This window comes from Rhopilema esculentum, chromosome 4 (genome assembly GCF_057945365.1).
Source record: "Rhopilema esculentum isolate cy_ngs chromosome 4, ASM5794536v1, whole genome shotgun sequence".
Classification (NCBI taxonomy): domain Eukaryota; kingdom Metazoa; phylum Cnidaria; class Scyphozoa; order Rhizostomeae; family Rhizostomatidae; genus Rhopilema; species Rhopilema esculentum.
The window spans coordinates 11382988-11408221 of record NC_142818.1 but is presented as its reverse complement, the minus strand read 5'-3'; the positions used below and the strand labels follow the sequence as shown (position 1 = coordinate 11408221).

The following is a 25234-nucleotide window of genomic DNA, read 5'->3' as shown; positions in this document are numbered from 1 at the left end:
AAAATATCAGCTTTATTTATATTAGTACCTAAAATTTTTCGAATTTTTCATTGAGGAATAAAGTTTTTAATTTTGTTTATTGATTTGAGCATGGTTTGAGTAACCCTTTTTTAAAACAAAATATTCTCCATTGTTCATCCTCTCCTCTCCTAGCCTGCGTGCAGACTCGTTTGAGTCTGCACGCAGGCTACTCCTCTCCCCTCTCCTTTTCAATGCATTGAGATTGAGACCGAGACTAAACTATAATTGCCGCACATTTGGCAAACGTTTACCGCTCGTTTCTTACAATTTTTCCCGCTTCCCCGAAAAACGGGGAGGAATCGTCATAAATCTTTGGAATCCAAGGTTTGAAGATGAAGCTCGTTAAGTAAGTATTTAACCATGTTGTTTTATTTTTTATTCATGACTCCATTTTTAAGCGAGTATTCAGTTTGCCGATTCTATCGCTTTTCCATTGTGAGGGCCTAATGCAGCCTGCAAACAAAGGCATTTCAGCATTTGAGCTGCAAGCAACAACGCTCATATACATGACTCAATTGAATTTATTATAGTTCTATTATGAAAGTTAGTTATATCACCAATCTAGTTTTTGGTACTGCAAAATTCAATGACGGCATAGCTTGAGATAAATATGTTGTTTCCTTTGTAAAATCTGAGTTGAAGTGCCACACATACTCTTCAACTCTTGTGAGCAAGTGCTGCAATTTCCCATTTACTTACCAGCAATTTGCCTAACCTAGTCATTTTACATGATATGAACTTAATACATATTTTAAAGTTGTATAGTCAATCTAGGCAAAAAATATGCAAGTGTCTCTGTGGGGGAAAAATTACGCACCACCTTTTCATCCACGCCCAATCACTTATAACCCTTTTGCTTGTGTTTCCCAGAAAGCCTAGAGAAGGCCTGTCAATATGACCTGCCTTTCCCTTCTGTAAGCATTCTTGAATAAAGGGGAATTTAATGTTTTCCTTGTAAATTGGCCCAATATAATGTTTTGTCAGGAATCATCAACATTTGTTTTATTGTTGCATCAGTTAGTGTTCTCAATTGTTCTAAGGGATTAGCCTTTGAACCTTTGATAATTACATTTGCTTGCTATCTTTTGTTTTGTCTACATGGCATGCATATTTTTTGGACAAACCATTTTTGAGCACATGGGGAAAAATTATGCACTCCTGGTTTTGATTGATGTTGGTATTGGAGTCACAGAGGCACAAATTATCATGAAATATTACATAAGCTCATATAAAAAGGAGTTTGTAATGTATTTTTGGCACTTAAAGGGGCAGTGTCACAAGGGACATCCCATGTGGCAACACGCCAGTTTGCGAAAGTTGTTTGGGTGAAACAACCTGCGTTCAATAGGAAAACCAGTATGGAATTAAACAGTTTTTTGTATCCGTGCTCATTGTGCAAACCTTTTGCATTTTTTGATGTTTTATGAAAGGAAACAAATAGTAAAAGCTCTTTCTTCAGTCTTGTCACCATATTTCTTTGGATAAAGGATGGCAATACAAAAAAACAAAGGTCACTTTTACGGCTAGGATACCCCAACTCGCAGGGGGCTGTTTATAGAAATTGGCCAAGATGACACCAAAAAACCTACCTTACCAATGAATATTATGAGTGAAAAACATTATTAATGTTTGCTGGACAAATTTTGAGTGATCATTTGTTGTGGAATGTCTAATTCCATCTAAATTCACCTAGACAAACGGAAAATCTTCGCCATTATTGAATGAAGCTTCATTTCCCTAGCCTGGACCAAATTAACATAGATTTTTCGTTTCGATAGTTGGTTCATATGTTGAAATATAGCAATTGTCCATTCTATGCTCGGTAAATACGCTCAGAAAATACACTTTATCGAGCTAATCAATGCACCGGAGAATCATCAGCCATGTATCCAATTGTGCAAGTCAGGCTAAAAACGCACAATGTCCCGTGTATTTGGTTTGTTTACAACACCATGACACAGCTCCTTTAAGTCATAGCCTCATTTTCATATGCTGAAGTTTTTAATAGCAGACATCCTCATGCTTTTTAACTTTAAAATCACTTAGAAGCTGTTCAAAACTATTGCTTAACATTATTGCATGGAAAATCAAGTATTATATGAATGCTCTTCATAAATCTAGGATTCATTCTTTTGTGTGTGCCTATTTTTTCCCCACCCATCCGCATTTTTTACCCCCATTTGGTGGGGGAAAAATTTTGCATTAATTTTCTTTAATTATAAGAAGGTTAATTGGATTAGCAAAATAAAAAAGGTTTGGTTTACAAGGTATTACCATTCAAGATAAATAAAAAAATATTGACAAGATATCTTTTGAACATTTTTCTGGAGCAAACTTGTGTAAAATGCATATTTTTCCCCAAACTGTATAATTATTTTGTTATGTTATTTTTACTGTTATTCTTAATGTGAAATTAACACCTGCTTAAACATTTTTGTATGTTTAAGTCCACTATACCAATGCTAATGTTTTTATGTTTTATTTTAGATTTCTTATGAAACTCAGTCATGAGACTGTGACAGTTGAACTGAAAAATGGAACAGTGGTTCATGGAACAATTACTGGTGGGATTTTGATATAATTGATCATTTGTGAATGTGTGATATGTAGACAGGCATATTGGGGTATTTTCCTGAAAAGTTTAGTCGTCTCATTTTAGAGATGGAATGTGAGTGTGAGCTCCATCTTGGTCTGCCCTGTCATCTTTTTCACTTGAACTTAAATTTCTCCGCTTACCTAATTTGAAATTTAGCTATTGATTGAGCTTTTAGTTTGCTCCTACTGATTCGAGCAGCAAAAAACTGAGTTTTCGCTCAAGCAATCATTAGCTTGTTTGTTATTTATGGACAACAGAGTGTGTGGAGCCCAAATGAGACAAAAATTGTTTAAACAGCAATGAATTGAAGCTTTTTATTCTATGCAACTAAAGGTATAAAACAGGAAACAGGGCTTCATCAAAGCAAAAGTATACAGACTAAAAATGTACACATTTAAAAGAGGCGATAGTGGTGTCATCAGTGGAGGAAGTAAGGATGGTGAATGAGAGAGCTGTGGTGGTGGAATGAAAATGTAATGAGGATGAAGTACTGTAATATCAAATAATGATCATGTTACTGTAAGGTTAAAAGTCAGTGGTTCTGTTCATGCTGTTCAGTGTAAGAGTGTTTGCCAGGCCAGTGAGGTATTACTCTTTGGCTCATCGAACACTCTCTGGTTTGTCATTGAGTTGCAGTAATGGTGTTATAGTAAGGTCATTGATGGTATATTTTGGGCTGCAGAAGTGTTTTGCAACACCAAACTTGTCTACTTTTTTATTGATAATGTCTCGTTTGTGTTCCTAAAATCTGTCTTTCAGTTGTCTGCTTGTTTGTACGATGTATTGCCAGTTCTTGTGTCCATTAGTTCCCTGATTCTGCTAAAATATTTTCATTTTTGTCTGTGTTAAGCAGGCCTTGCTCTATGTTTAGGATAAATTTTGTCACCAGGACAAACAAAAAATCACTGTTTTAAATGTGCTCCTAAAAGAAACAGGTTGTATTGGTTTTTCAGTATGTTGTGGCTTTTTTCAATTTAGGTATAGATATGAGTATGAACACACATTTAAAAGCAGTGAAGATGACATTGAAAGGAAAGGATCCTGTGCAGCTGGAAACATTGAGTATTAGAGGAAACAATATTCGCTATTTCATTCTTCCTGAAAGTCTGCCATTGGATACACTGCTAGTAGAAGATCCAGCAAAGGAGAGAAGGCCTGGAAAGCCTGGAGGAAGTAAGAGTTGTTTTTAGAGCCCTAATATTTTATGTTGATCATGTTAAATATTGTTATGTAAGATAATAAATTAATGGCATTGAATCACAATAAAAGGAGTAATGCTATGCTATTAGTGAGCTTGACACTGATCAACTTAAACTCACTTTGTACTGATTTACAAAACAGCTTCCATCAATACCAAGTAGGCAACAAGGGACCCAATATCACTTGAAAGTACAGCAATCAGGCCGAAAGCAAATGACCCCTGTAGAGAAGGCCTATTTACCATGACTCAATGCCTTTAACTAGCTTGTTGTTAAGGATCTTATTGGTACAGGAAGTCATAAATACAGCGCATAGTTGCTTTCTTTGGAAGGTATGTGACAACTGTTCACAAGCTGGACAAGAAAGCAATCTTCTTCAGTTAAAGTGATAGGCATCCCATATAACAGTTTTTTGTAGGCATAAGTTCAAGAAATAAAGCAACAGATTTCAGCCTGGTTATTTGTGATAAGCATTAATGTCAAAAGTGTTTGAAGACAACAGTTTTATTTTCTTCAAGCCTGATGTACAAATTTGGCAGATGAATAATTTTAATCCTAAGTTGATTGATTTTTTTTTATAAACAGTGGCTGCATTTGGACAAAGTGGAGGAAGGGGACGAGGACGTGGCAGAGGGAGAGGCAGAGGGCGTGGAAGAGGACGAGGGGGCCCACCTAGAAGATAAAGGCTTAAAATGCCTAGCAGAGTTATTTCAAGGAACTTGTAATATCTTTGCAATACATGAAGGATCTTTGGATCATCTAAGCTGCTCTTGCATTTTAAGGACATTACATGATTGCAGATTAAATATTCTAGCTATATCGAAATTGTTATCTTTGTGAAACCACAACTATCCAATGCTCAAGATTAGGTAGCAATTTTATGAAATATATCTCCCTTTATTTGCAAGAGTCATCCCCTGCTGATTCATGTATTTTTCCAAACACAAGAGCAGCTTGTCAAAGGAAACATGTACTATAGAAAACTTTGGTTGTATGTAAAACAACTCTGTTATTATTTGTCATTATTTGCGTTTTTACTTCAAGTTGTTTTTTTGTGGTTTTCTGCAAAGTGGTCAGCACCCTGGAAATGTGGTTCACAACTTACTGCAATAAAGGATAATCCACCTTAAAGCTGGGGATTACATAAATTGCTTGAGCAAATAAATTCCAAAAGATATCTTGATGAGGTACAGGAATAAAATTGTAATTGCAAGGAGGCAAAAATTTGTAAGATAAAGTTTTAGATACATTGTCCCTAACCTTTATCATCCTTGAGGACTTCTGTGGATATTATTAGATTGATGTCCATGTTGATAATGAATAATTGATTAATCAGCAAATATTAAAAATATGCCAACTAAAAAGCACTTGCCACTAATCAATTAATCATTAAAGACAAAATAACATAGATTTGAGAATGATAAACAAAAAAATTGATTTTGAACCTTTAAGTATTGTTTACTCAAATAAAAAGAGCAAAGTAGGACAAAATGAAAATATTTTTAAGTGGCTGCTTGAATGGTTACAAATAGGACCCACTGAATTCTACTCTCTTGTTTATATTGAAAAATTTGTCACTCAAAAAGTGTGCTTTCCAGTCAGTATGTATTTAAAAAGCAGTCCTTACTACTTGTGCTTTACTGGCACCAATTACTTGATTTCTCCATAATAAAAGGGCCATCTTCATCTGAACAGTTACTTGTGCTATCTTCACCCACTTGCATAAAGTGGCCCCATTTTGATGCTGCCTTTTCAGTTTGTACACTATTGCAGTTTTCTTTGACAGTCTGAGGTAAATTTGTATTATTTTTCTTAGCTAGATTCTCTCCTTTGATTTTATCTTTTTGTTCTCCATGAATAATCAAATTTTCTTTCCAGCTATTTTTTGACTTTTGTAATTTTTGTTGATAGGAATATGGCTTTGATCCACTTCTCTTTGCCTTGTACTTCTCTCTCTGTATTTTCCTGCCTCCTTCAAACAATTTTCGATCAGTTGTGACAAGAATTAGACTTTTATCTACTTCTTCATCAGCCTCTGCATCTAGGGTGAAAAAAACAGAGCTGAAAAGAAAGGAGTCAAGACTAGGTAAAATAAAGTAATATTTCATGATCAATCTCAAGGATTGACCAATTTTGCTCTTTTGGATTAAGGAGCACTAGAAAGCATGGATGCTTTTCTCTGGGAAGGAAGCAATAAACATAATCTTAGCAATTTTATATATAAGTAGGTTGTGGGTCTTTCTGTTAGACCAGCAAACATTGTGGTAAAGTTCTTTACATCAATGCTTGCTAATACACTGGATTCATTTTGCAATTGCAATCATTACCACAAGATCACAACCTTAGCCTTTCATAATCTGAGAAAAAGAATTTGTACAACCTTTGCTTGTTTATTGAATGTCAAAAATAACAGTTAAAACCCAGAAGATTTCCTTTTAAAGGGAAAAATATTGAAATGATTATTTTAATGCCACCATGCAAAAAGTATTATTTTCTGCACCTTCATTATACCAAATAAACACATACATGAGAGTTTAACACTAAATTCATCGCAAACGGTTTAATATAAACTTTGTTAGAACATTTTTAAGATGCTGCTCCTTATAAAGCTCATCTGTTTTGATCATCTTTGATATTTTTTGAAATCCTGATTATATTTTTATCTGTCCTGCCTGGGTTTATTGAATTGTATCCGTGCATGATTGTTCCCGTATGAATTGTAGGTTGTAATGTATGTAAAACAGACCTTGTTCTGTCTCATCAATGAAATTATTCCATCGGTTACCAATTTGTTCATCCTTCGTTGAATATTTATCATTTGCTATGGATTGAGCAACCTGAGATTCTTTGCCAGGCTTACTCTCATAAGAAGAAACTATGTTATTTTGACATTTCTCATAAGAATAAGCTATTTCACTCTCAGCGACAGCCAAACTCCTTTTTCCTCTTGCAGAGTTCAAATCTTGAACTCGCAGTCTGCATTCCTTTCCACTGCCTTTGAAGAACACTTGCTTAGTTGACTGCCTTGAGTGACAAACTTTACAGGTCCATTTATTGGTACTCTTTTTTACCTTAAAAACAGAAGAAATGAATATGCAGAAATATTATGCAATTAAAGGTACACTGTCACTATTCTTGTGGGTCTTTAGTAATTTAAACTTTGATGTACAGCAAAATTGAGCATTTTCCTTTTTTCTCAGATCATTATAAAACAGGCTTATAGCCTTGAAAGCAGCTGTTTATGTCATTAATTAAGCAAAATAATGCCCAATTCTCTAGAATCTTACAATATTTACTTTATCATAATAATCCCTAAATAATAGCTCATATTATTAAGTTTTTTCTATTTCTAAACCTAAATACATTTTTGGGTTACTTGGAAGTATATAAAACATATTTATAAAATCATAAAACTGTGTATTTCTAATACAGAATGAATACTTCTAATTAACTAACTAGAAAATATAATTGCTTCTTGCTTCTATTGATTATAATTTCTACTTATTTTTTGTCAATCTTGGGTGTGCAAGTGCCAGTAAGTCATACAGATTGATTTAAAAAACTTGGATCGATTTAATTTTTACCTGATCGATTTGGAATGTTTCACAAGAGAAGCACCTCAGTACATGAAATTCTTGAACCATGTCCTAAATCAAAAGTTGTAGCGTAAAAATCCACAATGGGTGTTCTTGAACTGTTTGGCAGAAAATAAAACAGAACAAAGACAAAATTGCTTCCACTAATTCTATAAACTACCCTTTTGTAAAGAAGGTCTTGCAAAACATAAAATTAGTGATTTTCACAGAAGATAAAGGATAAAAATTGACTACAGTGAAATCAGCAAAGGAAAATACTATTGGCCTTAAAACCATCACAGAACCAAAATTTATTTTCTAATATTTTCATGAGTGTTTGTCTAAACGTCCTATTTATTTACACATGCTCTCTACATATCCAATTCACTGTCCTCCTTCTATTAATTGTGAGCATCTTTAAGTTAGGCCCTGCTCTGCAACAACTTTCGCAAATGCTCGGAAGCCATCAAAAATTTCGCAGGAAAATCAAGATTCTGCTTCACAAACTAGTTAAGAAATATATGACATTGTGCAGAAGATGTAATTGAATACAACGAACCTCAGGGGTAGCTTTTAGCTCTGGCGTTTTGATATGAAAATTTCTCAGTCGTGTTGCCGATGTCGAGATTTCCCGCCTTCGAGCTACAACAACCACTAAATAAAGATTTCCCTCCAAAACTCTTTTGTCATTTGCTCAGCAACAATTTTTAAATTTTGTTTTTGGTTTTGAGCCTAAGATTTGTCTTAGATTACTTTTAAGCGACACAAGTTGTAACTGAGTCGCAAACTCTATTTCAAACCGGATACGTCTATTTCAATACATATAGCGTGAAAGTCTCATTTTTTTACTTTTGAAAAACTGAAATATAAAACAAATATTCAATTTTTGATGAAGCTTGAGCCTTGGATCATTCTTAAATTACTCTTCAATATCAGCCAATTTCAGCCTTAATATTCTTATAGACTTTATTCTTATTAAAAAGTATGTATAGGGCACAGTATAGAGTTAATGTGCTTGGAAGTTCGTGCCTTCGTTCCAGGGCCTGCGAAACGTATTGGAAGGGGAGGGGCCAAAATATCAAAGTCTTGAAAGGGCTTGGGACAGGCCACTACCCTGGTTGACAGCAAGACAAATTTTAGAATTATGGTGTCTTAGGGATGGCCAGAAACTGTATCTAAAATTAATTTTGACTGAAGGTGTCGCGTAGTCGCGTCTATTGTGATGTTAACTTGAAATAAAAAAGTTTTGCAAAGTTTTAAAATTTATAGAATAGAATTTATAACTGCGTCGATATTTTCTTTTTCTTAGTAGGAATGGATTATCCAAACGATCAAACTTTGAAGTTTTCTTGATGATACTTTTTAAGAACAAATCTACCCATACTTTATTCCTCATATCCTCAAAAAAGTTCTTTCCAGCTGTTTCTTTTCCTTCAACAGCTAATTTCTTTCTTTTTGTAATGTTTCTGAGAAAGTTTAGGCAATGGAAAAAATGAAACTCCGTCAATTTATGCTGGCATCAAGTCATTTTGGACTAGGTTTCTCGATGTATTTGCTAAGCCAAGCTGTTACTCTTTGTAAAACTTAGACAATGACCGATTTCTTCGATCTAATTCCAATTTTCAATTTTATGTATTTCTTCTATGGTAAAGACATAGCAACCAAGGTAAAGCTAAGGACACATTTAAGAGAATACTAGGCAAAGTTACTTACATAATCATATACTACTATTATTTCCACTTTTGTTTGAAATGTTTCTCTAGCTCTGCAAAAAAGTGGGGGGGGGCATGACTTCGCCGGCCCAGCGTTGTATTGGGGGTTTTCAGGGATTGAGGAACAACTTAATTTGAAGAAAACTTGTCACGGCCTTTAGCGGATTTGTGGAATCCTTAACCTGTTGTCTTCTAAAATGGATCTCGTCACTTGTTTGTTTTTCTGGTCAGCACCATCTAGCAATGATACAGAGACGCGGGATTTTAGTTATGAATAGTAGAAACGGTGGATTCAGGGGCGTCGTGGCAATTGAATTTTAGAGAGGGCCAGAAAGAAAAATTTTCCGACAAAATTTCTTTGATTAATCAGAAATAGAAGCATTTCATGTAAGTGTCAAGAGAGGTGAGGCAGAAAAACTCATAACTTTTGCCTTAGCTGGCAAGAAATTAAAAATACACTTTTTATCTTGTCTCTGTTTCTTCATACTTACAGTGATTGCCCCTGACATCTGTAGATTAGGATAAGGGTAGAGTGAAGTTACTATCTGAGGCGGCACCATGGTTGCCGCCGAAGGGAAAAATTTTGTATTATCTAATGCTTCAAATCCGTCGGAAATCGCATTATTTGAAGCAAATATTAATGATAAAATCTGATTCTTAAATTGAATATCCAATGGGGGAAATCGATGGTTTTGATCAACTTCTACTTTTTCTTACCTTACGCAACATAATTGCATAAATTTTCAAATCTGGGACACAATTTTCAAAAATCTGGTGATAGAAATCAATTTTCAAAAATCAAAAATTCTTGTCCTCAAAAAGGGACAGAATTTCATTGCTGTCAGAAAAAGCGCAAATATTTTAATATAAAGCTCCAGTTGTCTCTGTCCTAAAAGATAAGAAAGCCAACGAGATGGACCTAGAGGCAATTTATAATCTAAGAAATTATTTCTTTTTTGCCCCAGAAAATTATTTCTTGACTTAGTTTTGAAAACACAGACCTTGCAACCCTAAAATAATGTGAAAAATCGAGAGTGATGCAAAGAATCGATGGCAAAAAATGTTAAACGTTTTAGTGGTAATGGCAAAGCTCCTCTTTGAGATGTAAAGGAAGTAAAGATGCTAAAGAAAAGGAACTTATGAAAGGTTTTCTTTCAATCTACTGTAAAAAATGAAAGAATCTAAGAATCTGACTGTCAAAAAGTTAATATCTTTGAATTCTATAGGAATCTGCATCGTCAATTTGCAAAAAAAACCTTTGCTACAACAGCTTTACTTTAACCCAAGAAACCCTACTGCAAGTTTTATAAAAACCTTTACTCCAAAATGATTTACGAATACAATGACGTCATGTAAAATATCTTTAAACTATCTTATTCCTCCAAAGCTATCTATTAAGGTCACCAAATGGCTGTACTTTCTATGATGTATGTCCTCTACTATTCACTTTGACAGAATTATAATAGAGAAAGTTACTTATCAAGTTACTTGTGGTAAGGAGTTCATTATTTGTAACGTTTGATTCTATATTCAAGATTTATCCTATTTTTATTTAAGATTTATGGTTGCGTCTACTAACGAGCCACACCCAAAAAGCATCTGTTTGGTAAAGTGGGCCTTTTGATGCTGTTAACTTTAATAATCATTCTTGTTCACCTTCCTTAGGCATCTTTGCTCTCTCTTGCTCATCTTTCATCGATACGTGCAACGCTCTAGATATCAGCGAGAATCATCTCCGTTACACGACTTCCAACCCATCCAGCATAAACGTCCATAGACAGTTTTCTTGTAAACCTAGGCTAGCAATTTGCAAATTACCTTTTGCAAAGAACCAAGGGGTACTTGTTACATTTCAAGCAACTCGTGTAACAACTTCATCAATTGTGTTATTCTGATTCCCTGTTGGTTAATTTTTCGACATGGCTGTCCGTACGACTTACTGTATCTTTTGCTGTAAAATAAAACATGAACAAACAAGTAGATGAAAAAAAAATCATCTACTTCGATTTTATATATTCTTATCAGCATTTTATTTTTCTAATTGTGTATGGTTTGTGTAGAGTTGACAATTAAAAGTCAACACTTATTATTAGGCATTACGTAAAGTTTTCTTTAAACTTTTTAAACAAAATTTTTATACTAGATTTACATTTGAATGCTACGCACATTGCTATTTATAGGTGTCTAAGTGATTACAAACTTAGACAGGGTTTTATTTTAAAGTGCAGTGATAACCAATTTGTGCAGTGATAAATCGTAATTGTGCAGTGAAAACCCCCAATATTGTGCAGTGATAAAGCTAAAATAAAGAGATTGGAAATGGTAAAAGTAAAATTGCAGCAACTACTAGTAGACACAAAGCTTATAAAAGAGCATTACAATATTACAAACGAGAGGATAACAGTAGCAATGATCTTAATCTAGGAAATCTCTTTGAAATTTGTTCATTATCTAAAAGCTAATGAGTTTTGTTCATAATCTAGTTAGTTTGATAGGTGTGGTCACGAAAATTTTCAAAAATTTTGAGCATGTGCAGTGATAAATATTCCTTACAATAGACCCTGAGCTTAGATGTAAGAACAATAAAAATCATAAATTAAACGTTGAAATGATTTTTTTATTCTTTAAATGTCACAAAGCTCTAACAGATTTGCTCTTATTTTAGAAATTTATATCGATACCACTTTTTAGTCATTATCTGATGCTTCATTCTCTGAGGAATGCTGGCAATAAATAACTGCTTCAGAACTTTTGCAGTTCGAATAACTTCCTTTGAAAGCTGGTCTCAAAACATACTACTTCATGAAGCTATCTGCTATAAGAACGACTTAAAGCTATTTCCTGAAAAAATAGCCACTGTATAAAGTAATTGTTCTATTCATTGTTGCTGCCAATCAACAAAGCAAGAGGCATCATATTTGTGCAACAGGCCTCTTAGATAATATTTGAGTTAATGCCACCATACTGATTAAGTGCTGCAACCATCAGCAGCATGGAATGCCAATAGCCCTTATGTCATGCATACAAATAAAGATATATTTGCTTCTCTTATGCATAGAAGGATCCATTTTAAGTGTGTCTTGAATCAGCTTGGCCAGTAGGATACTCACGTTGACATGATTTGCGATGAAAAGTTTGCAGTTTTTTTACTATTGGCTAACTTTAAATCAACACTTAGTTTAATTAGATTGAAATGTGGGAACGTTTTTCGTAAGCCGTGTCCAATAAATGACAGCTGACCATCTCAATCACATTTGTGTTTGCATTTTTGAAGCACTTTATATCTGATAAATACTAGTAGGTTTTAGAAAGACAACACTTTCTTCTTGCAAAGGGACAGATAACTTTCAAGGTAAGTCAAACACATGATTCTAAGTAGTATATTGCTATCGTAGGAGGCCAATATGCTACTTGTTTCACTTTTTTGCTTATTTTATTATTTACTTTTTTGCCAAAATGCTATTTTTCGTCATCTTGTTCCTTTTCTTACCAATTTTCCATAAACAGTGTATGTATCATCATTTGTTGTTCTGAAGTTCCATATATGTGCGCGAAATTTGCAATTATTCATTCTGTCACGTATTTGTAACCTCGGCTATTCGGGCAACTTTCATTTCTATACCTTAAAAGATATACCTTCATTTATTTAAACCTTATTTACTCATGCCACATCACCGCTACGTTTAGAACTACGAAAGAGTGGAAGTACACTGCATTACAGGGTACAGTTATAATAAAATTCTGCATACAAAAAAACATATATTCTCATTTTCATCTTTAACCTTATTTCTTCGTTTTGGCGATAGTCTTCTCTTAGAAACGTTAGAATTTTTAATCACACTAACTGAATGTGTTTTCAATTTGCATTCGGTAATTCCAGTAAATTATCCAGAATGTGCCTCAAACAATCTTAAATTTAGAGAAAAAGCCCTTTTAAAGCATTTATTCATATTCTTTGGTTATAGATGGCATCTTTTGGGTTGCTCGTGATGGCTCTTTCCTTAAGCCAGGTTTTTGCTGGGATGCCTGGCTTTCAGCAAGGTTCGTAAACAAGTAAACAATATCTTTTGATGCCAGTTTTTCAGTATATGATTTATACCAGAGATATAAAACTCCTTTAGAACACTGGATTCATTATGATGTCTTGATTGGAACTTGATTCAAACAGGATTATTCGATTTGTAACGAGAAACTTGAGACAAGAAAAAACCAAGAACAAATTTCTGTTTTGATCCTGTCAATGCCCTATAGAAATAAGGTCTAATTTTCAATGCCAAGCCCCGCTTTTGAAACGATACCCTCGCTATCGCGCTTACCCATTGAGCGGTCCAGCGTAATAAACCCCTCTGCATCACCGTAACATATTTTGTGAATCACACCTATGTGTATCAGAATATACAGACATTGGCAGGCACCGCAGAGCGTTGAGAAAAGTGGGGGAGGGGTCTAAAGAATGTGAGGATCTAAAAAAGGTGGGGGTCTAAAAAAGTGGCGAGGGGGGCTAAAACCGAATAAGAAGAAACTTTACTGATAGTCTTTCTCTTAATATTGTGCATTTTTGGCAAAAAGTGCCCCCCTGCTCCACGGTGCCAGATTGGTATGAAATGAACAGTTACAGTCAGCTCTGAACCGTCGTTGATTCATTTAGATCCACTGGCTAGTCCTCAGCAACCGGCTTCTTTGTTCGGGGATATGAAGTTAACAGCAAAACAGAAATTGGCCGTGAAACTGGGGCGAGATGTTGGATCAGGTGGCAGTACATTTGCAGGTAGCAACAAAGTGACTCTTCGATGGCCAAATGCTGTTGTCCCATACACCATCGACTGCAGTTTAGGTAAGTCTATTTAGATTTTTCTTGCAACAAGCAGCTTCATGGCTGATTTCAATGTAACTATAGTGGCTTTTCTTGTTGGACAACTATGATTGGATCAGATTGATTTCGATATTCGCACTGGCAAAAAAGCCACCCCTACGAAAAATGCTGCTTGAGAAAGTTGCTTGTCCAAACATTTCAAAGTAGTTAAAAAGTACTAAAAAGGACTTTCCAAGAGTCTGTAGGGCATGACGGAGAAAATTTTCTTTTGTCCACCCAAGTTTCTTCGAGCTGGCGACGCCACTGCACACAGTGTTGAAATTATCTTGCTTTCGGCAAAATAAATCTTATGATGAGTACAATGCAACTATTTGGGTTCCATAATTTTATCATTACAAATTGAAGGGAAGGCCTCTATTTCTTATTAACGTAAAATTTATCATTATAAAATCCTGCCAGTCTGTCTTTCTATATATATGTTTATTGTTAGAAGATCAAATGTTACTTTAGGCGTGTGATAGGACTTTCTTGAAATTAGGCTCATTCTCGTCTTGAAATTTGCTTCTTCAAGACGGGAATGCAATTTTGATAGAGAAAACGTCACTTTTGTTGTTTGCAATCTTTGTTTATTTTCTTAGTGCTTATACAATATGTTACTCTTTAATTCTTCTAGAGAACATGCCAACTGCATTGAAAGCCATCCGTCTTGCTATAAACCAATGGGAAAGCAAAACCTGCCTTAGATTTGTTCCAAGAACCAACGAGAACGATTACTTGGAATTTTTCAGGAACACTCAGTATGTATTACTGCTTTATTCCTTACTTTAGACTTCTCCGATGCAAAGAAGAGTTGCTGTATATAAAGGCTTCAGGGGATTGTCGCATTACCAGGCGACAGGAGATCGTGGCATTAAAGGGCTTCAGGGAATTGTGGCATTATGGGGCGACAGAAAATTGTGGCATTACAGGGCAATTCACAGTATTTGCAGTGATAAACACCTTAAATCCTTGGCCTTAGTTTTGAGATTTCGCATTCTCTCCCCTGTTTAATTTTAGTACCTCTTGTGCCAAAATATATACAGCTAAACATTAAATTTGGGGGGGGGGGATAGAGGTTGCATGGGCATATATGCAATTTACTACGGACATGTTATGGGGCTGTTTTCTGTCTCGACTAGTTTTGCGATAAAGTCAATCTTCCTTGGAAAATTTTGATGTTCATTGCCTTTATTTTCTATAATTAAGATCTCAATATGCAAACATACAAATAGATCACAAATATTATTGCATGCATAGATATAAGTCTAGACATAAGCGTTGAATATCTTTTAACTTAACCATCAACGTCATCAGACAAAGCTTTGGGTCTAAGAAATATCAAGCTAATAAGGACCTTTCTTTGAAAGCCCATCGTTAACTTTAAATTGCCTGTTTTAGTTGTTGGGGCCACGTTGGACGAATTGGAGGCAAATCCCAGATTTCAGTTGGAGATGGCTGTGACTACGAGCATGTTATGGTACACGAGATTGGCCATGCAGTTGGATTTTGGCACGAACAGAACCGAATGGACAGAGACAGCTACGTCCAAGTTCACTGGGAAAATATCGAGGACTGTAAGCTCAATAAATGAATATTTTTGCATTTGTTCCCGTTATTGCTAGCTTCCGAGGGTGGCTTTCGTTTCTTTGTAGGCCTGGCATGTTGTTGTGCATAGTTTGAAATATTGTGAATATCCCCTTTAAATGTTTAATTTAATTGAGAGCTTTTTGGTTCCTTAGATTGTCATAAATGTTTTTATCAGAGGGCCTCTTGAAAACAAGCTTCTGTTGAAGGGCAACCCTCATTAACAGAATTAAATATGAGATGTATAAAAACATGACATTGAGAAGTTGTGCTTATCGAACATTACCCTAGACCTTCCCGTCGATTTGACCACACCTCATGATTCTTATTCTGTGTCGCACTGTAGGTACGGACTGCCAATGGCGCAGAGCATGTCAAGAACTTTAGCAACATGTAAAAATTATAACCTTTCTCCTTAACTGGGAAGAAGGGGAGCTGAGATACATGAATCAAAACATGAGTATAAACATATTCTGGGGTCCCATTTGATTGGGGGCCTTTAGTTATCGAAGAGAGGTGCAGCGTGAAGCTTGGAATCACATAGAGCTGGCGACTCCCCTCACTATAAACGAATGTTTCGTCATGTCAGTGACACGAACCACAGAGCCTTGAGATTATAGTCCGCCACCATGACCAAAGGGCCACCTGCGGAAATATCTGGCGCATAAAACCCATTTTCAATGAGTTTGTATTTGGTACTAAAATGTGATAGATAACTGTTTAATGTAAGTCAGATGGCTTATATTATAGAGAATATACTACCAGTTTCTTCTGCAGAAAAGATGGGAAAATTTGATCCTTGGTAAATGGATTAATAATGAAAAACTGATTATAGAAGCTGGAATATTGTGTTTGTGCTATTGAGTTCTAAACGAATTCAAGCAGCGAGAATTTTTACATCGCAGGGGTCAAGAGCGCATTTGATAAAGTAAAAGACTCAGATGACTATGGTGTACCTTATGATTATGCTTCCATCATGCACTACCCATGGCACGCCTTTTCAAAGAACGGCAAGGACACCATGTCCCCCCTGAGGACAGTTACTAAGCAACCATACATTGAGCTCAGTGACGGTGATGCGAAACAGACGAATAGAATGTACCAATGCGGCAGTAAGTACGCCTATCTTATCAAGCAGATGTGTATAACTAGTAAATTATGCTAAGATATGCTGTGCATGAATTAAACCCGTGCCTAAAAGCACAGATATTAAGAGTGTTTAATCTTAAAATCAATCTTCTATTTGAATTTTTCCTTGTCCAGTCATTGTAGGGTTATAAAAAAATATCTAATTTTTTACGTTTGAATTTTTGATGAATTTGCAAAAGCGTGTGATTCTGCAAAAAGTTTATAGCATATTGCTGGAAAATGATCAGTCAGTTATTTAGAAAGTTAAGAATGGGCATAAAATATTTCATAATCAAGAATTAAAATGTTGTTAAATGAAGATGAAATTGATCTTACGTTTGCTATGCTAATATATCATTGAGTCTGATTTTGTTCTTTACAGCTTACAAAGCGAAAAGATCATTAGGAGGTATATGGTTTTGCATTTGTTTTCCTCTTTTAATGGGCCAAAATTCTTCGCGAGATTCCTTGTAGCTTTCTCTTTAAGGAATAGATACCAATCTTTGGTAATCTAGATTTCTTTCCTCGGTCGAATTTCTTTTTTTTTGCGTTAATCTAGATGTGATGAAGCCAGGGATGGCGCCAGAAAAGAAATGCTGGGGGGGGGGCTGTAATGTCAGAGTGCCGACAGTGAGTGAACCACCCACAAAGATGTAATATCACATCATTTCCGCTGTGGAAATTCTAGTTCAAAAGACTAATAAAGTTATGAAAGTGCCGACATTGCTTAAAATTTTTCAAAAATTCAAGTGCCGACCGGGGGCTCAATGAATTTTTGGGGGGGCTCCTGCCCCCCAAGCACCCCCGGTGGCGCCATCCCTGATGCAGACTCTCGCTCGTAAGAATTAAGGCCAGTTTCTAAGACTAGAAGCAGAAGCCATTTTCAAACCATGAATACAGCTATTTTGTGACAGAAAAGATGACGATGTAGAGTTACTTTGTATTCTAGCAGCAATGACTAACTGAATGGCTCTGTTATTACTTTAACGTATGCAGTTGAATTTTCGAAACCTGTATTATATAAATATACATGTCAATATGGAGCTCGGTTAATTTGTGTGCCATGCCTTTAGAGACAAAACATTTATTGGCATTTACATGTACCAGGCAATACATATGTTGGCACTGTGTATGCAACATTTTGGCTTGGTGGAAAAAACAAATAAACAAGAAAAAGAATGCATTTTTTCAAACTTTCAGCAATACTAAATAAATTTGTTGATAAAAGTCTTGATTCAAGGTTAACTCTTTAAATCCTCCTCAAAGATTTCTTCTGCCAGTATTTTGTAGAAATTCAATTCTGGTAACGAAAGGCTGCAGTTTGTTCAAATTTTGATATAGCTTAAAAGTAATTATTTTCCTTATTGATTTGAATTCTATAATAACTTAGAAAACAATTGCTTACCTAATGTGACATTTGCTTCTCTTGATAAAAGCCTGCGTGGACAACGATAGCAGTGCCTCGTGCAAAGCTTGGGCTGACAACAACGGATGCCGAACCAGTTCTTATGTGCTCGAAAACTGTGCCAAGACCTGCGGATCACCACTTTGCGACAGTAATGGTAATGATCGATACTCTATCTACAACAATACGTTTTAAAAAAAATACAAGAACTTTCCCGCGAATTCTACCCACGATAGAATACGCGGGAATTTTACACGAAAACGATTGACTTGTGGCTGAAAATGCAAACAATGATTTGAAAACGTAACGTTTACATGTTCGTCACAACGAAAAAGTGGATGCAAAATATTTTCGTTGACTAGTTGAATGGCGTGAATGGGATGGAAACATGACATTGTGAATACGTATTCGCGTAGACGTCATCTATCAGAAGTCTGAAACTATTTTGTCACGCTTTTCCATTGTTTGCTATGTGTATGATTTTACGCCTACTCGAAAAACAGGAACTATTTGCTATTAAATTGTCATGTAGTTGAAGGTGGAAAGATGTTTGCCGTTTTCAAAGAAATTTTATAATTCTGCACTAGCAAACATTTTTTAGATGTCTTCTGGATGCTTTTTGTGTAATTTTTTTATGAAGGATCTTTCAAAACTACGACACCGACTGGTCTTTGCGTTAATGATATTGGCTATATCGTCATTTTAAAGTTGAAATCCTTCCTACAGAAATGGAAAATCAATAGAACGCCGGTGCAGCATATTTTTGAAATTCAATGATTATTTTTCTAGCAATGAAAGGTTTTTTAATATTCCATGAAGCAAGTATCATCTCAAATATTTTTTCTAGCCGCATGTGTTGACAAATACACTCAATGCAAAGACTGGGCCGATTGGGGACATTGTGCACTGAACCCCACTGTCTTGTGGAGCTGCGTCAAGAGCTGCGTCCCGCGCTGTCAACGTGTGTATTAACTTTTATTCTACAAACTACCGTGTCTTCCTGAAACTTGGATATAATTAAATAGAATAGGAAATGATTAAATGAGGAAATTGTTATTCTAATGCTTTTGTTAAGTTTTAAAGCCAATACTACACAAGTGGCTTTATATTGCATGGAATGCAGTGAACCTGTTTTTATAAAAACCAACCAATGATAGAAACCCAAAACTTTGTCCCAAATTTGTCCTAAATTGTTAATAAATTTGACTCGAATTTTGTTCCAATATTGTTCCTAATTTATTTCAGATTTTTTGCATTATTTAGTCTTGTATAACAACGTTTAGATAATGGTCATTTCCTATGCAATGGTTTGTTCCTCTTATCCCCACATGTGTCCACCAACTAAAGGTCATATTATAAAATGCAATATGCTCGTAGACTTTTAAGTTTGTCACACAAAAAACCGGATACAGCATCAGCTATTACCTCTAGATGTGTAATATGAGTTGAGTTTGTAGCATTTTTATGAATTGAACGGCCTAAAAACGGATAAAGCTTACGACGCGGAATTCGTTTTCTATTGTCAAGGACTTTTTATAACCCTAACGCAGTAATTTTTAAGTGCATTCAGAACATCATTTTCTTAGATTCATGCAAAACAGACAAATCCTGCAGACTCGCAATTATATTTTTTCAAAACCTAGTGATCCCTTATGCTTATTTATTTAGCGGTTGTTACCCCACCCCCTGTCACTCAAGCACCAAGCACAAACACACCAGTACCACCAGTGACAAATGCACCAAACACAGGACCACTACCAACATCCAAGACTGGAGGTGTCAAACTGGGCATTGGTATGTTTATATTTTTTGTAGACTCCCTCTCTGGGTTTAGTTGCTATGTAAATGACTCGGTCAAATGTTAGTTCAAGGAAATCTTAATTTCTGGGTCTGGCAACAGTCCATAAATTAGTTTCTATGCACATTTGAATTGGTTTGTCAAAATTTCATATATAGCCAGACGAAAAAAATAGGCAAGAATTGACATAAAAGCTTGAAGATACTGACAAATATGCTAACAATGGCCAGAAATGTTTGCATTCAAGTGATGTTGAGGCAAATCCTTAGAGAAATTTTCTAAAAAGCTCGAGTTTCATGCATGTGACATGGATTTACCCACAGATGAATAATAAAAAAACTCGGTATTGGAAGCGGTTATTTGATCTGGTATATATTTCAGGTTTACTATGTCTCGACAAGCATCCCGATTGTCCAAAATGGGCCGGATGGGGAGAGTGTCAACGTAATCCTGGTTATATGTTACAAAACTGTAAATTATCATGCAACCAAACAGACTGCGACAGAGGAATTCAAAAACCACCAGGTCAGTGTTTAAAATAATGCTTCTATAAGGTGAGATCAGTTGTAGCATGAATATTAATTACTCCATTGTCACTCTAAGAATTAGAACAGATGATCCACTTGACACGGAGGAACACAGTTTTTCGGGCAGGTATCTAGCAACAGTCGTCCTCAGGCTTCATGCACAAGTCTAAAAGTGGAAGGGCTGAAAAGGGCCTACCCAAAATTTTTTTTTATGCCACGCCCTCTTGTACGCAGAATACGCCTCTTTTAGAAAATACTGTCTTATTTCTACCGATTTTAATAAACATTTTGGTTCAGAGAAGATGTCAATAACTTTAAAAATAGATAAAATTAGCTTGAGAATAATAAAACACCAAGCTAAAGAAGTTATGAAATAATCATACCATTAACCAAGATAAAACACCTAGAAAATGAATAAAAAGGTTCCCAGTCAAAAAGAACTGCTACCAACTAGGATCCGTTAGATTAAATTACCCGAAGTTGCGTTAGGGTAAACTCTCAATAACATTTTCTAATCTATTATTGCAAAATGGCTGCGCGGAGCCTGGCCGTCTTTATCATAAAGCTATTTCTAATTATTTGAGTGAGTAGCATGCAAATTTGCGAACAATACAAGGAGCCCTATACAGGGAGCTCTATCTAGCTAGTAATTGTTGAAAACGAGAAAAAAGGCATTAGATTTAACTTTCCTTGATGTCTTGATTACTTTTGTGTGATGAACGTATCCTTTGGCTTACCCTGGGAATCAGATTTCAAGTACTAGACGCTCCTCTACTCCTCTGCTCCTCTGCTCCTCCGCTCCTCTGCTCCTCCGCTCCTCTGCTCCTCCGTTCCTCCGCATCTCCGCTTCTTTGCTCCGGTATAATTTTGCTGTATATCATTACACACTTGTTGTATATTAGGTAAATTAGGTATAGAGGTATATTACAAGCTGCCCGATTCTTGCCATTACAACGTCTAGATGTCTTTACCTACAATAGTACTATGCCTCTAATTAAACTCGACCATTCAGAGCATTGAAGAATTTAGATGAAGTTAGTTAGACCAAGGACCAAAACGCACAGAATACTGCCTATCTTCCAAAGTAAGCGATCCAAATATGCAGAAATAAACAATGCAAATAGCATAGAAAGTTTTAGAAGAAACTTTCGGCACATAGCAATAGGATTCTATCGTTCAAAGAATACAGAAAAGCACACTAATGTATTTAACATCTATATTTAACATCTATATTTAACATCTATATTTATTACTAGGTACATGTAACGAGCCACTTGGCATGGCCTGGGATGGCAAAACATGGAAACTTCCCGATTCATCAATCACGGCCGCTTCTGTTCTTAGTCCAGGTTTGTGTATTTTGAACTTTTTACTTTCCTAGCCTAATCTCTTTACGAGACCATTGGCGTTCTTTAGCTTTTAACCAACCATTGGTATTTACACAATCTCCCTGATATCTAAGATTTGACACCCGCAGTCTCAGATGATCATCAAACTCAAGAGAGAGACTGAATTTTGCTCGACATAGCGAATGGTCCAAATAGCGAAGGGTCTTTCTTATCTATGACTTTAATTAAACAACAAAGAAGGAAGGGACAATCGTTTGAGATGGCAAATAGTTGAGATAGCGCCTTTTCGGGATAGCAAATGCACTTTTACTGTTTAGAAAGGTTATTTCATTCCAAAAGCCTATTTTTGTACAAAGTTTTGACATTTATACTTTGTCTCAAAATAGTTTCTGAAATTGTTTGAAATCGGGCGTAGTCAAAGTCAGTTGTAACGCAAGCCAATAAATTGTAGGGGGGGGGGGGTCAAAACACAAACTAAGGTCATTCCATGACTATATTTTAGATTTGCCTCTCGATATGATCGGGCGTTCACTGTAAGATCTAAATCTAACTTCTTTCTCTCGAAGATAGTTGAACCCTTTCCCTTTTTAATTTCAGGAAGTGGTTGGTCAGCCGCTGGACCCAATGCAAGATTGTACTACCATGATGATCATGATAATAAGAGAATTGCAGCCTGGTGTGTGAAATCATGGGACGATTTCAGACAGAATCCATATATCCAAGTTGACCTTGGAACAACCAAAAACGTCCAATACATTGCAACACAAGGTAATGAAAAATTACTCAGCTACTTAAAGAAACAATCATTGCCATGCATTGAAAAACAGACGATAGCAAAATTAATGTTACTTGTAAACAGAAGGGACCGTCTGATAATCATGCCTCTTTAGTGGTTTTAAGTATACCATAAACTCTCAGGGATGCCGTCCTAAATAGTGAGGAAGAGGTGGGGGGGGGGGGAGCTGTGCTGTAGGCAACTTCTATAAACCACACCAAACCCCAAACCTATAATCATCTTATATACTTCAATTTATGGTTAACATTATCTGTTATGTTATGAAATCTTTCAAACTATTCATCGAATCAAAAAGACTGATAGGAAGTTGCTCATTCATGGAAAATCAGTAGCAAAATATAGTTATAATTCCCATTCAATTGGTTCCCACGGCCAAGTGATGAATTTGCCAAACAAAACATATACTGGCTTGTCTTTTTTGGGGGGGAAGGCTGAGCCCCTCCAAAATCTCTCTGAATTTTAACAAAGGGGGCTCCCCCAAAAGAGCAGCCCCCTGAGCCCCTCTCTACGACACCACTGAACTCTGCCTGATAAACTCTTCTTCATATCATATTTATCTTTTTCTTCACACAAATTTTAACCATTTCCACTTGCAAGATCTTGAGCTAGAACAGAAAGAAAGATTTTGTTGCAAAGCTTTAGGCTTATTTCCAGAGCGCTGTCTTTTCATTCTTCACATTAGTTCATTACTACTTTTATTTAATATGACCCTAGGACGAGACAAGTATTTTGAGCGTGTCAGCCAATATAAAATCTCGTACAGTAACGATGGCTCCACCTTCCAACCATACATGGAGAATGGACAAGAAAAAGTAAGATAAAAGTTTTTTAATTTGAATTGCTTGTCATAAACATTTTTCCTGTAAGCACTGAGCAACGAAATTAGAAAAGCGGAATCTCTTAGATGCTGTTATAGAAGCATCTCTCTAATTTGATATAAACACAATTCATTATATTATTGAAAATTTAAGATTTTGAACAGTTTTTGTCTGCCATAATTATCTTTTAAAGAATTTATAAATGTCTCTATCCTCTCATTTGCCTTGTCTTGTCACAAAACATCCTTTTTAGGCTTTAAGGCAAATTATTTTCTTGCGTTCGTTCTAAAACTTGTCATTTTGACTTGACTCTTATAGTACCTCAAAGAAATTTATTATGAAATTTTTAACTTTTTAAATATCTCTCTCTATCATAAGCTCTTTGATGGCAACTGCGATCATTTCACGCCCATATTGAACAAGTTTGAAAACAGAATCTCGGCGAGATACCTCAGATTGTACCCAACAAAAGCCAACTACCCATGTATCAGAATGGAGTTCTACGGATGCCGAGAACAACTGTAAAATAAAGAAATAATTCAAATGAATTATCAATGAGAAATATGATATATATGCGCCTTTTTTGTCGTTTCCTTCTTTTTTTATAAGATTTCGCTTTACCAAAGAAACAAGAAGAATATATATTTAGTGCAAGAAACGAGGTCCCAAATAATGTGCAAACACGAAGACCTACACCGTTTAGATGTTCTTGTACAAAAGTGAATTGAAAAATCTCATTTCTTGAAGAATGAATCAAGCAATCAAAGGCCGCGGAGCGTATTACAGGCTGTGGGGGCTAAACATTTGGGGGGGAGGAGTAAACATGTTGAAAAGCAAGAGCAACTAAGGCAATTTTTGTATGGTTTTAAGTACAATTTGAAATTTATTGGAGAGGTGGCTAATGCTCCCAGCCCTCCCTGCTTCCACGCTCCCTGCAAGCAATACAAATGAATGCACAAGAAAAAGGTATTTTAACGACACAGCAAAAGTGATGAATGTTATAGCAAACTACGGGGCCTAAAATTCCCCATATACCAACCAGACAGCCAGCCAATGCGATTCATACCATTCAGCAAAATATTTACGATTTGCTGAATATATCGATTAACTATATTTTAACGAAGAAAATATATAATGATTTATGAATATAAGTTTGTCAAAAAGGATATAAACAAGCCGAAAGATTCTTATGCCCAGTGCCCTGAGAATCAAGTCCAGTGCCTTAAGAGGATATCAACGTAAACGCATTTTTCTATAAGGAGGTAAATAACTAGATCTGGAATGGGATGGAAGCTATAAAGAGGTAAACAATATCTTCACAAAAACTGACTTGCTTTCTTGCACTTGATATTTCATTTTTAAAAGATGAAGTTTCGACAAGTTAATCCTTCACATGTGTAAACGGTGCAAACAATGTTTATCGTCGATTTTTATCGTCGTTTATCCTCGAAGTTTCGACAAGTTAATCCTTTACATGTGTAAACAGTGCAAACAATGTTTATCGTCGATTTTTGTCATTCTTTTAAACTATCATTTTTGCTTCTCTTCTGAAATCGCAACCACTCTAAATCTATTATAGCTGCTCCTAGTCTTATTGAAAAGAAATCCGAATAAAATGGCGCTTTCACTTTTTGTGCAATTTCCAGATTCCCAATGGAAAGATGATTTTAAAACACAACAATCTAAACATAAGTTAAACTTAAGTTAAAACGACGATTAATGAACCATAAAAGCAGAAAAATGTCTCTATAAAGCATTGGAATCTTCTAGAAGAAATAGTTTTGTCGTGAGAAGAATCGCTAAATTTCTGCAGTAAAAAGTTTGGCCTTGAAACGTGTTCTGCAAATTAACAGTGCCATTGATGGGCAACGTTT

At 35.6% G+C, this 25234-nt stretch overlaps 3 protein-coding genes across 4 annotated transcripts; 2 read left to right on the top strand and 1 right to left on the bottom strand.

Annotated features, from left to right (window-relative positions):
• The first annotated feature begins 211 nt into the window (after nt 1-211).
• On the top strand, nt 212-4853 carry LOC135690886 (small nuclear ribonucleoprotein Sm D1). Of its 2 annotated transcripts, XM_065208573.2 has the most exons (4): nt 212-367; nt 2509-2585; nt 3596-3790; nt 4402-4853. In XM_065208573.2, the coding sequence occupies exons 1-4, from the start codon at nt 354-356 to the stop codon at nt 4497-4499; spliced, it is 384 nt and encodes a 127-aa protein (XP_065064645.1). In that variant the 5' UTR covers nt 212-353; the 3' UTR covers nt 4500-4853. The 2 variants fall into 2 exon arrangements, with proteins under 2 accessions (XP_065064645.1, XP_088971364.1); XM_089115238.1 differs by lacking the exon at nt 212-367 and having other exon boundaries at nt 2480-2585.
• Nucleotides 4854-4986: 133 nt separating this feature from the next.
• LOC135690885 (MRN complex-interacting protein) lies at nt 4987-8049 on the bottom strand. Its single transcript, XM_065208572.2, has 4 exons — nt 7951-8049; nt 7401-7463; nt 6563-6887; nt 4987-5857 (listed from the first exon to the last, which is right to left on the bottom strand). Exons 2-4 carry the CDS (start codon nt 7458-7460, stop codon nt 5454-5456), a joined length of 789 nt encoding a protein of 262 aa, XP_065064644.2. The 5' UTR covers nt 7461-7463; nt 7951-8049; the 3' UTR covers nt 4987-5453.
• A 4324-nt stretch (nt 8050-12373) lies between these two features.
• Nucleotides 12374-23931, top strand: LOC135690760 (uncharacterized). The gene is made up of 15 exons (XM_065208414.2): nt 12374-12455; nt 13069-13144; nt 13752-13937; nt 14590-14713; nt 15354-15529; nt 16445-16651; nt 17050-17076; nt 18104-18229; nt 18920-19033; nt 19741-19866; nt 20252-20395; nt 21654-21746; nt 22344-22514; nt 23257-23354; nt 23739-23931. Exons 2-15 carry the CDS (start codon nt 13069-13071, stop codon nt 23883-23885), a joined length of 1815 nt encoding a protein of 604 aa, XP_065064486.2. The 5' UTR covers nt 12374-12455; the 3' UTR covers nt 23886-23931.
• Nucleotides 23932-25234: the final 1303 nt, after the last annotated feature.